Source organism: Lampris incognitus, chromosome 2, assembly GCF_029633865.1.
Source record: "Lampris incognitus isolate fLamInc1 chromosome 2, fLamInc1.hap2, whole genome shotgun sequence".
Classification (NCBI taxonomy): domain Eukaryota; kingdom Metazoa; phylum Chordata; class Actinopteri; order Lampriformes; family Lampridae; genus Lampris; species Lampris incognitus.
The window spans coordinates 43,180,359-43,192,611 of NC_079212.1; the positions used below are offsets into that span (position 1 = coordinate 43,180,359).

Sequence of the window (12,253 nt, forward strand, 5' to 3'; positions counted from 1 at the left end):
ACAATCTATCACCTGGTTTTCTACAACTAAACCACTCACACAAATACCCCACCACCACCACCACCACCGCCACTCACCCTTAGAAGACTGGTAAATCCCACTTGCCCGTATTTATTTTTTTCCCTATTTACAGAAGCAGCAATCTAACCATTTCATCACAAAAATGTTGAAACCCACCCACCCCCCGTTGTCGTTTGCCCCTCCCCACCTAACATAGGGAAAATAAAACCATTGCACCCCGTTCTTAGCCGCCCCATTTCCATACACTGCCCACATCTTACCCTGATCTAAAAGAGCATGCCAAGTTTAACAATGGACACAGAAAATGTCTCTATACAGAAAAATCACCCTTAAAAATGTCTTTTTTTCCCTCTTCCTCCTCCTCCCACAAAAGTGGTCATGTACATAAAGACAAGATTTCAGTGGCAACAATAATACTCATCTTCCTCCGGTTGAGTTTTGGGTTATGTCGGTGTTGACTGGCACCAGGATTCGTTGTAAGAAAGTCCCACAGTATGAGGGGAAAGGGAAGGGGGCATGTTATGAACCTTGGGAGGGCAGTTTTCCAGGGTCTCTGAGGCAGCAGTTGGCCATGGGGCAGTTTAGGGTTAAGAGGGGGGAAGGAGGTTGTTTTTTTGTTGTTGTTTTTTTTGTTTTGTTGTTGTTTTGTGTTTTTTACAGTCAAAGGTGGCGGGGACTGGGGTGACCGTTGTGGTAGAGCTTCTGCTTGATGTGGACCATGTTGCCACTGGAGTCTTCCAGTTGTCGTAGCTGGGCTCGGCGACGCAGCTCCCGGAGGTTGCAGAATTGGGGCAGCCATGACCAGGAGGGGGTATCTGGAAAGAAGACGATGACAAGAGGCAAGTGGGGCCATTAGAGGGACGAACATCACAGAGCAAGATTTGCATCGCTGGAGGCCAAACAACTGATCTACTGTATGATAAATCTGGACTGATGGCGGTGTAAAGTCTGTGAAGCCGTCGCGAGGCCATCTTGCTACTCCCTACTCGATCAGCGTTGTGGTAGCAGACACACATACGAGGGCGGAAATTGCCAGCAACATGTCTTCCACTGGGTAAGTGTTTATAATATGGTTTGTTCTAAGTTATGATTATCAATAAAGCCACTTTATTTTGTCAGTGTAGGTTACAGCGAATGTGTCTTCTGCATTTAACCCATCCTATTGCATAGGAGCAGCGGGCAGCTGCAGCGCCCGGGGACCAACTCCAGTTCTTCTTTCCATTGCCTTGCTCAGGGGCACAGACAGGGGTATTAACCCTAACATGCATGTCTTTTTGATGGTGGGAGGAAACCGGAGCACACCCAACGCAGACATGCAAACTCCACACAGAAAGGACCTGGGACGGCCTGGGGTTTGAACCCAGGACCTTCTCGGCAACAGTGCAGGAAAGAGGCAGTGCTGGGATTCAAACCCAGGATCTCCTGTTTACTAGACAGGCACTTTAACCAACTAAGCCACAGTGCTCGGTGATATACTTGGGGGCGGCCGGGGGGTTTAGTACAATGTGCCGCTAGAGCTCAAAACATGCAGTTCACCAACTATCAGCGTTCAGGGGTGTAAAAACCAGGTCCAGAAAGTAAAAATCCAAACCATGTATTTGCTCCACTCGTGCACCACGCCAGCAGATTTTAGTCAACACCACTCCTCAACTAGGTAGGGGAAACCAGCTAATGACATCACAGCTGGTTTAGTAACATGGTTGGAACAAATACACGGCTTGGACATTTACTTTCTGGACCTGGTTTTTACACCTCTGTCAGCGTTAAAAACAACATCACAACCATGAACGTGGTAAATTGCTGTTCCTCCCAACGTTTCCACCTGTGTGTGTAGTTTTACCACAGCCCTCTGTTAAATGCTGTCTTGCAACCATATGCTGCACAGTTAGTCATAGTGACAAGCCAGCAGAAAGCCCAGATATGCTGCACTTGTTCAGGAAGGAATACCAAGATGGCGTCCGCCTCATACCATTATGTTACCAATCCAGAGTTTAGTATTACCGATCAGTAGGCCAAACCCACGTTGGTTTCGTTGCACGGACGTGTACATCAAAATCAGCGCCTAAACATACAAGATATTTTCTCCCTCTAGAGAAAATTACCACCCGCTGAAAAAAGGTAAACGTGGCTATTTATAGAGTGCGGGCCGTGTGTCAGAACGACGGCATCTTTCACGTATAAATGAGTTATGAGTGCCCAGTCACTCTGTGCTGTTGCATACTCGGAAAAGCCGGCAGCTTCTCTGACACCGAGTATTTCTGGGGAGTACAGTAGAGCCGCAGAGACGCAGAGGCGAGGTAAAAATCTGAGACACTGAATCATGAAATGAGCGGAACAAACCCAGAGGACACCAATCACTGCGGGCGCACGAGGCGCCCTCGGTCCTCCCAGCTTGTGTTCGGGAGGTTGCACACGTGACATTTATGCCGGTGTCTTGGCTTTGGTCCTTCGCTGTCAGAGAATCTTCTCCCCCCCCCCCACCCCTAATTGTACTTGTCCAATTACCCCACTCTCCCGAGCCGTCCTGGTCACTGCTTGCCCCCCTCTGCCGACCCGGGGAGGGCTGCAGACTACCACATGCCTCCTCCCATACACGTGGAGTCGCCAGCCGCTTCTTTTCACCTGACGGTGAGGAGTTTCACCAGAGGGACGTAGCACGTGGGAGGATCACGCTATCCCACCCCCCCGAACAGGCGCCCCGACCGACCAGAGGAGGCGCTAGTGCAGCGATCAGGACACACACCCACATCCGGCTTCCCACCCGTAGACACGGCCAGTTGTGTCTGTAGGGGGGACACCTGACCAAGCCGATTCGAACCGGCGATCCCCGTGTCGGCAGGCAACGGAATAGACCCGGAGAGAGACAATCTTATCTTGGGTGAAGGTTGGGTCGAGTAGAAAACACCACGGACACAAGACCGACCCCACGCATGCGAGACGCCACAGCCTGACACTGCTCATTTGCCAAACGTTGCCGCTCTGGATGTGTGACAAGTCGTCCAGCCACGTGGTCTACGCTCCCAGTGTGTCTGGTGCGACTCGGTGACTGGACTGGACTGAACCGCGCTGGGATTTGTTGCTGCCGAGCGGATGAGCGCGAGGTGGGGTGAGGAGCGGAGGAGGAATGGCGGAGCAGGGATTTGTGCTCGCCAGCCACCGAGCTGGAGCTCGTGAAGCGAGGCGAGGCGAGGCCCGCTGAGACTGAGGGAGGGAGAAGGGGGGAGCCCCAGACAGCACACCCAGTCACACAAACGGCCCTGCTAGCGGACGGGGGGGGGGGGGGGGGGGGTCGGTAGGACGGGAAGTGAAGGGGGCGGGGGGTGAGGTTATTTATAGCCATGAATGGGTACGCAACCCACAAGGACTGTTCTGAAGGGTATCCAGAGGAAAATAGGGACAGGTTTCTCTCATTTGAATAAAAGGATGGCGAGATGGAGCTGGAGTCGGGGGGAGAAAAAAAGTGAAATGATAATGCAATGCGGTAAAGGGTGGGGGTGGGGGGGTGAGGATACAATTCTACAGCTCTCGAAAGGGAGGGTGGGGGAGGGGCAGATAAATAGTAGATGTCAAGTCATCATTTTATCCGGTTTACCCCCCCCCCCTAATTCTGTAATATTGTCTTCTTCTTCTTCTTCTTTTTCATTCTGTCTCTCCAAAGTCTACAAAATCCACAGCGGAGCCGGGGAGAATAAGAAATCCACAACAAGGGGGGGGGGGCAAGGATGCACTGTGAAGGAAACTCGCCATATGTACATTTAATAAGGAGAGAGGGAGGGGGAGCGGGAGGAGCTTTAGATGGAGGAGAAGGAAAAAAGCAGCGTGAATCAATGCGCACCTCGATGTGGTGTGCCGTGTGTGTGTGCGTGCGTGTGTGCGTGTGTGTGTTTCTCACCAATCCAGCTGCTCTGTTTCATTCTATTTATAGCTCTGGAGGAGAGATCTCTAGTGTGTGTGTGTGTAAGAGAGAGAGAGAGGGAGAGAGAGGGAGGGAGGGAGGGAGAGAGAGAGAGAGACTGTGGGGTGGGGGTGGGGATCTGAAAGCATCCCCCCCACCCCACACACCTTCCCTCTCTTGTCAGCCTCACCTTCACTCCCCATCTCCAAGAGGCTAAACGAGTCTGACCTAGCCGTAACGTCACAGCTAACGCGCGCGCAGGCGGAGGGGCATTCCCTCCCGACGCAAAGAGCCCGGCACGAGGAAGAGGGGCGAACTGGGTATGGACGCCACCCCTCACGTGTCTCCTCTGATGGGCATATTATGCAGAGTGTGATAATGCGCCGGGGAAATGGCAGCGCCTCCCTCTCTGCTGCAAGAGCAGCGCCACAGAAGGAGCAGCCTCCTCGCTGCTCCCGGGTCGTTGGGTTTGAGTCGAGCTCTCCGTTTAAAGACGCATTAACAGAATAACGTGCGTGCGTGGTGAAGACAACAACAAACAAAAAAAAAACCCTCGTTTATTTTAATCTTTTTTTTTGCAGTCAAAGTCAAAGCCTGTAAATTAACTTTTATGCTGATTCTTCCACGGCAATTCAGACATCCAGGTCACCAATCAGCTAATTTTTACTGTCATCCTTAACCCCCACCACCACCACCACACACACAAAATGCAGCCCTAATTTGGCGCCGGGTGCTCTACAAGCAGAGATGTTGACGCTAATAGAAGATGTAATATTCATACATGAGGGCATATCAGAGAAAGTGGGTGAGCAGAAGAACGCGTCCCTACCGAGACAGAAAAACCCAGTTGACGAATGAGCACCTTCCCTGAGTGTAAAGACCTGTCCTGTGCTGTGGGTGGGGCACGGAGCGTGTCACGGCACACAGTGAAGATGGAGCTCGTTGGGTCACGGTCTGGTGTGTGGCCATTTCTTAACTACACGAGGGCCGTTTTAATTACGATCCTCTTGCTGCAGAAGGAACAGTCGACGGGGTGGAGACGGTGATGTGATGGAGGAGGTGTTTCGCCCACAGTAGTGATCACATGTCTCCAGCCCTGAAGCATCCACAGACAGGAGCGGTAGGAATCAGGGCCTGTGCCACCCAAGCCGGAATACAGTCCAGTGCTGAATTCCAGATTTGGACGATCTCCGGTTGCTACCAGACTCTGATCGGTTTGACAAAATCTTAACTGCTGCTGCGTCATTAACCGTTGACTCGTCAGACGCTGGGGAAGCGGAGGTCATTATTTGAGTCGGTGCACCGATGCGGAAGCATTCAGCCCGACATGAGTCACAGTGTTAACTGGTGAAAGTAAAGGGGCCTTCGGGAATCAGGAGCACTTTATTTGTCGTTTCATTTCATGTACGCAATGTCGTTTCCCCCAGCCCACAGCAGAGCAACACAACGACAAAAACACCCCAAAACTACAACAACGTAAAAAGCCAAACTACAAGGAAAAAAATCCCTGTCCAGGAGAACGAACGCCAGCCAGGATGCCCGTCGGAACCGCCGGTCTGCATGGGCTAGCAGTTAGCTTAGCCTGCCCCGCTTCCGCGTCCTGCCAGACCGCCCTGGGTTTTTCCTCTTGGGGCGCAGCTCCAGGCAGGGCCGTGGTCCCTGGGCCCACCGGACGCAGCAGACCAGGCTCCCCCAGCCGAGCCAACGCCAGCTCTCCCAGCCGGACACCTTCGACACACCTCCCCGCCCTCCACACGACGGCACTAAAAACACCAGCCAACGCCAGGCGAGGCCGCCGCCAGACCGCCCTCGGTGTTATCGGAACTGCCGGTCTGAATGGGCTAGCAGTTAGCTTAGCCTGCCCCACTTCCGCTTGATAAAGCAAGCGGTGTTTCATACTTCAGTAGTGTTGCCAACCACTCCTTGAAATAAGGTATTGTTCCTTATTATATATAAAATATATATATATATATAATATATATATGTGTGTGAGTGTATAGTGTAAGGCACATTATATTTGTTATGCCCATGCCGCCCCGTCCATCCAACCCCCATCCCTGTCCCCTGTTCCTTGTTTCCATTTCAAGGAGCTGGCAACCCTATACTCTAGTAGTGTTGTTGGCTATTTCAGAGAAACACTCAGGTCCATTGTTCAGCAGCTGAACGCAGTACGGGGTTTAGTTACAACCACCAACAGACCAACAAACACCCACAAATGCTTCAGTCTTGACCCAGCTCTGGGGGGCTTCGCAAGAGTGGAAACCAACGAAACCCGAAGAATTTACCTCCTTCTTTAAAAAATCAATATGACGGCAATTCTCAATAAGGCGCATGTTTTATTTTATTTAATTGGAAATGATCGGACGCAGCCTGTACTGCTTCTGCATCATTAAACAGCTGAGTGCTCCCGCAGCATTGCCACTTGAGGCGTTTACTTTTACTTGAAAACAAACCAAAAAAATGGTGTGAAAAAAAGATGAAGGCGCTCCCTAGGACTTGATGTTTGCATTTCACATTGACTAACATCTGCAGATCGTCACATGCCAAGGTTTTGGGGGAGCGGGGGAGGTTCTCCCATCCACCGGGGACCTACAAGCTGCCGTGTTTGCCGAGCAAACTTAAACCCATTCAGTCACGACGCGACGATTCTCATATCTACTCATGTGCATATAGTAAATCCGGATCTCCTCAGTCCAGGTAAATAACACACGGAAAAAATTAGCCAAATGTGCAGCGGAAGATATGCTCATGATTTAGCACCGCCCAAATCTTGCTTGAGGTTTTGCTCGGTTTACCTACACCTACGTTTCACAGAAGCCACACGCTTGCCTAGCAGCTAGGAGGAACATGAAAGCCGGCTCACCGTAGTATCGGCTGGCCCTCCAGGCCCTGATGGCACAGTGAAGAACTCCATCCAGCCACAGCAGCAGCCAGCTGATGCAGAAGCCCAGCAGAAGCCCCAGCATCAGGTCCATCTCTTGCTTGGTCACACTATCGCTCACGAAGTAGTTCTCCGACGAGTCCACCAGGGAATGGTCCCCATCGTACGGTATCACGTAGTGGACATGATGCCTGTGAGAAAATCAAACAGATGAGGGGGGGAAGGGTGGTAGGGGTAGCATGTGTGTGTGTATCTTCACATTATAACCCTTAATAACATAGTGTAAGCTGGTCTGCATCTACTTGGAAAGAAAAGAGAAAGGCTGAAGATACAGGATGATAAGTTCCAGGTCACTGTTAGGCGACGTGGACTGGCTGAAAAAAAAAGCATCATGGCCTTGAAATTAAACGAGTTCTCTCCCAGCCCCGTCCACAGCTATTACGGAGTTGCCCTTGAGCAAGGCACTTTACCTCTAATTGCACCAATGATGCTGTTTAACGGACAAGTCAAGTGGGAAGCTGAAAAGGTGCATGTATACTAAGCAAACCCACTCCCTCACCAACCAAAGTTTTTGGGTAAGGTGTCCTAGAATATCTTCTCCCCTTTATCTTTAGTCCATCCCACTGCTAAGAACATCAGGCCCAACCACACCTTCTTCACGGACAGGCGTGTGTTGCAAAATATGGCAGAGGAGCGGGCAGTCCTGGTACAAATACACGGTTTAGCAGTGGGGGTCGCTGCTTTTAGGGTCTCTATAGTACATAGAGACAGTAGCTGAGGGTAAACAGGCCAACAATATTCATTCCTTCCATCCATTATCCAAACCGCTTACCCTGCTCTCAGGGTGGCGGGGATGCTGGAGCCTATCCCAGCAGTCACCGGGAGGCAGGCGTGGTGGAGACACCCTGGACAGGCCAGACCCGGCCATCACGGGGCCCATTTAATTTATTCCATCGGTCATTTGATTATCAGTGATAAGCCTCTGAGCTTATTTTTATTTCAGGGTCTGTTGTCCACTGTTGAGTAGAGACGCTCGATGTTGTCTCATTTGAAAGAAAGGCGGCGTCTGTACGCACACCCACGTAAACGGCTGCCCATGTAGGGCTACAGCACGGCAGCGGCTGGCCGGCGGGGAGCACCAGCAGCCAGTGTGCTGCGTCCCTGCAGCTTGACCTTCTGGTGTTGCCCACTGCTAGCTGATGAACAGCAGCAACATGGTACACTACACCGTAAAAGAAACGAAATACACTTTAAAACGTAGCAAGTGGACCTCCGGGTGGCGTAGCAGTCTAGTCCGTTGCCTGCCAACATGGGGATCGGAGGTTCGAATCCCCGTGTTACCTCTGGCTTGGTCGGGTGTCCCTGCAGACACAATTGGCCGTGTCTGCGGGTGGGAAGCTGGATGTGGGTATGTGTCCTGGTCACTGCACTAGCGCCTCCTCCTCCTCTGGTCGGTCGGGGCACCTGTTCAGGGTTGGGATAGCGTGATCCTCCCACGCGCTACGTCCCCCTGGTGAAACTCCTCACTGTCAGGTGAAAAGAAGCGGCTGGTGACTCCACATGTCTCGGAGGAGGAGGCATGTGGTAGTCTGCAGCCCTCCCCGGATCGGCAGAGGGGGTGGAGCAGCGACCGGGACGGCTCGGAAGAGTGGGGTAATTGGCAGAGGTGTAAAAACCCGGTCTAGAAAGTTAAAACCCTAACTGTGTCTTTACTTCACCCATGTACTAAGCCATCACATTGTACCGACTAGTTTCCCAAATCAGCTGGTTAATACATGGATGGAGTAAAGACATGGTTAGGGTTTTTACTTCCTGGACTGGGTTTTTACACCTCTGGTAATTGGCCGGATACAACTGGGGAGAAAAAAAGGGGAGAAATCCAGAATAATAATAAAAAAAAATCTTGCAAATATTAAAGGCCCTAAGTAAGGTAATAATTAAAGTGATATTGTTATGCGATAGGCCCTGTGTGGGATAGGACAGGCCCTGTGTGGGACAGGCCCTGTGATGGACTGGCGGCCTGTCCAGGGTTTCTCCCCGCCTGCCGCCCAAGGACTGCTGCGATAGGCTTCAGCATCCTCACGACCCTGAGAGCAGGATAAGTGGTTTGGATAATGGATGGATGGATTTTTTTTTTTTTGGTGGGGGGACAGGGGGGCTATTAGATTCATTACATTGATATTTGACTCCTTATTTAGATGACCCTATCAAGAAGTCCCACTTAATTTGTTCTAAGTAGGACAGGCGTGCTATGCAGTCACATTAGGCAAAAAAGAAAATGGGGACTAGATTCTGAAAAATGACTTAAAAAGTCGTACACTGACCTATAAATGCCCTGTGTCTGATATTCATAACGGCGAATGATGCAACACTAACTTCCTTCCCTCAAGCTTCTTCTGATTTATTAATGAAATACCACTGGCAGCAGCAAAGCTGAAGCCACAACCGCACCTGGGAGGATGCAGCCTTGGTTAAACCTAACAGCACAATAAGCCGCACTGCAAACACCAGGGGACAGGGTGGCAGTCGAAGTTAATCGAACTTAATCTATCTAAGAACAACGCCATTTTGCGTCGGGTGGAATATTTGGGAGGCGGCCGATGATGTCGTGACACCAGCGGTCCACGGCCGGTGTGGGTTGGTAAATATAAAGGGGTTTATGTGCCCTTGGTCGGGGGAACGTCGACGTTAGTAAGCGCAGCCTGTGTGTCACCCCCACCCACCCACCACCCGGCACAGTGTCATCATGCTTAATCTTGCAGCTGTGTGTGCAGTACCACGTAGTATACCGCTACTTACTCTTTATGGCTCGGGCCATCGAGGCCCAGGCTCTGCTCCCAGAGGAAGGCTACACTGGCTACTGGACCAACAGACAGTTTACATGTGAGCGGGGACAGTTCTGAGGAGACGGGCACCGCCAGCTTGATGGCATCCTGACACCTCGTGCACTGCATGGCAGACAGCACAGTGGCCAAGATCAGGTGCTGCTGCCTCTCCCGGCTACGCTGCCCCCATGTGTGCTGCTGGAAGAGCAGATGGCTGACTCTTAATCAGGACCTTACTCTGGACGTTACTCAGGACCTTACTCTGGATCTTACTCAGGACCTTACTCTGGACCTTACTCAGGACCTTACTCAGAACCTTACTCTGGACCTTACTCTGGACCTTACTCTGGACCTTACTCAGGACCTTACTCAGAACCTTACTCTGGACCTTACTCTGGACCTTATGCAGGACCTTACTCTGGACCTTACTCAGGACCTTACTCAGAACCTTACTCAGGACCTTACGTTTCCAGGTCAGTGAAAGACAATGTATGGCACCAATAACCACAGTCAATACACCGAGATATGGATACGGACGTAGCTAGTAGTTATTTGAAAGGTCTCTATGCATTGGAAGGTGCAAGTTGGAAAGGAAAAGCGACGAATTGTGAAGTCACAGGTAATGAATGATAAATCAGAAAAGAGGGCTGTATTCAGCGCGGCTTCTTTTCTGACAGCTGCAACACTGCCGTGATTGCAAAAAAAAAAAATTAGGATTACACACAACTGTCAATTAACGTGAAATCTTAACAGAAATTCTGCTATTGATTAAGAGCCCTCTTGATGTGTCTACATGGCAATATAACCCTAAACCCCCCGTCAAAGTGGCTTGGTTTAATGAACCCTTTCCAAAGCGGGTATTAGATCATCCATCTTTGACAAGCCTAATCTACCAGCATCTAAGGATGACCCATTTCTGGATGTAGAGCTGCTAAAATCATTGTTTAGACAGGGCGGCCTCTTGATATTTCGAAGGAACACCCGTGCAGGGTATCGTTTATTCCCATGGTAGTGCTCATAGCTGGAGACGCGTGGTTTTACTGTGCTTTTACTGAAACCGCTCACAGGGAAGTAGGAAGCGGCCTCCGAGTCGCTGTTATGATGGGATTTTTAGAGCGCGGCTGGCTTGCCTGCATCGGCCGGTCAGGCCTTAAGGCATCGTGGAGGGAGGTGGTGTTGGGGTGGGGGGGGGGTCAATCTATTGTAGAAACTCTTACCTCAAACCCTGGCAGAACACTGTTTTGTAATGCCCCTTGGCAAGGCAGTGAGGGAGAGCATTTGGCTGCCTGACACACATCAGCCCGGCACCGTTTTGCAGCCTACCTTCTGCACCCACCCAGCTCCCCGTTCATGCAGACCCGTCAGCTTTTGCCCCCTCGTCTTTACTGGTCATGTTAACGGAAATAGACGAGGATGCCGAGGAGTCTCTGCTGGCAGCACTGTTTTATCTTGCTTTTTATTTTGTTTTTTTTGTGTTATACACAAAAACGAACACAAGCTACAGGGGAGCGAGCAGGTGGCTCGTCAGCTTCCTGTGCTCTTAAGCCAGAGCCAGCTGACTTGCTCAAAATGGACTCAGCAGGCTTCGATCCTCGGCACCACCGCGAGCCATTGTAACACACACACACACACACACACACACACACACACACACACAACCCACTTGGATGCTCCAAGTGTTTTTGAAAGGCGTCATACTCCCCCCCCCCCACATCCACCACCCTCCCCCCCACCTCCAATCCATCACCTATTTATGGCTCCCAGCATACCTTCGTATGCAGCATTTTTAAAAAAACACACCCCCGGAATCAGATTAGCCTCTTTTAAACACAGACAAATAAAATCTGCTCTGTTTAAAAGCGCATAGCACCAAGCGGACCGCGCAGGACCACAACACCACCATACCAGCAGCAGCAGCAGCCCGGACGAGACGGCACACATGCAGCCCCGTCAGATCCGGGGCTTCGCCGCGCGCGCGGTCTCCGGGAGGCCCTCGGCTCAGCCTCGAGCCAGCCCGCATGAGCGTGTGTTATAAACGCCGTGGGGATGAGAATAGGGTTTTTTTTTTTTACCTTCCACAGTTGCAGTGGCAGACGCGGTCCTCCCCTCGGAGATGCGGTAGGATGTAGTTGTGAAAGCGATCCAGTAGCGCGTTCATGTCCATTAAACAGGCTATCGCCTGCAAAGAAGCAGTCCGGTCAGCTGGGACATGTCGGGCAGGCAGCGCAGCCTACACGCTACTCCAACACACACACAACAGATGAGCTTATTTAAACACAACAATTAAAGCACGAGACAGACTACTCGGGCAAATGCTCGCGATGCCGAAGGGGACTCGTGCATCGTTATCAGATCTCGCAGATGATGTATTGATGTCAGCAGGTAAATATAGGCAGGCTAACCTACATACACATGTCACTGATAGAACTGCTGCAATGTAGTCCCCCCCTCAAAAGATGTGGCATGTGTGTTTTGGGGTGCTATAGCAGCGTGTGGAAAGACGAGCTGATGTGGATCAGGTCAGACCTGGGAAATCATAACCAGCCCTCGCGGCGGAGGGTCGGCGCGGCTTACCATTACAACTGAAGCACCAAGAATCATAAAAATCATGGTGGTTGTGATCATATGCAT

At 51.1% G+C, this 12,253-nt stretch overlaps 1 protein-coding gene and 1 non-coding gene across 2 annotated transcripts; both read right to left on the reverse strand.

The window, feature by feature from the left end:
* Positions 1-681: 681 nt before the first annotated feature.
* tmem240a (transmembrane protein 240a) lies at positions 682-12,253 on the reverse strand. The gene is made up of 4 exons (XM_056275328.1): positions 12,197-12,253; positions 11,695-11,801; positions 6,780-6,988; positions 682-836 (listed from the first exon to the last, which is right to left on the reverse strand). Exons 1-4 carry the CDS (start codon positions 12,251-12,253, stop codon positions 682-684), a joined length of 528 nt encoding a protein of 175 aa, XP_056131303.1.
* trnat-agu (transfer RNA threonine (anticodon AGU)) lies at positions 1,413-1,486 on the reverse strand. The gene has a single exon. It is a non-coding gene; the product is annotated as a tRNA-Thr (tRNA).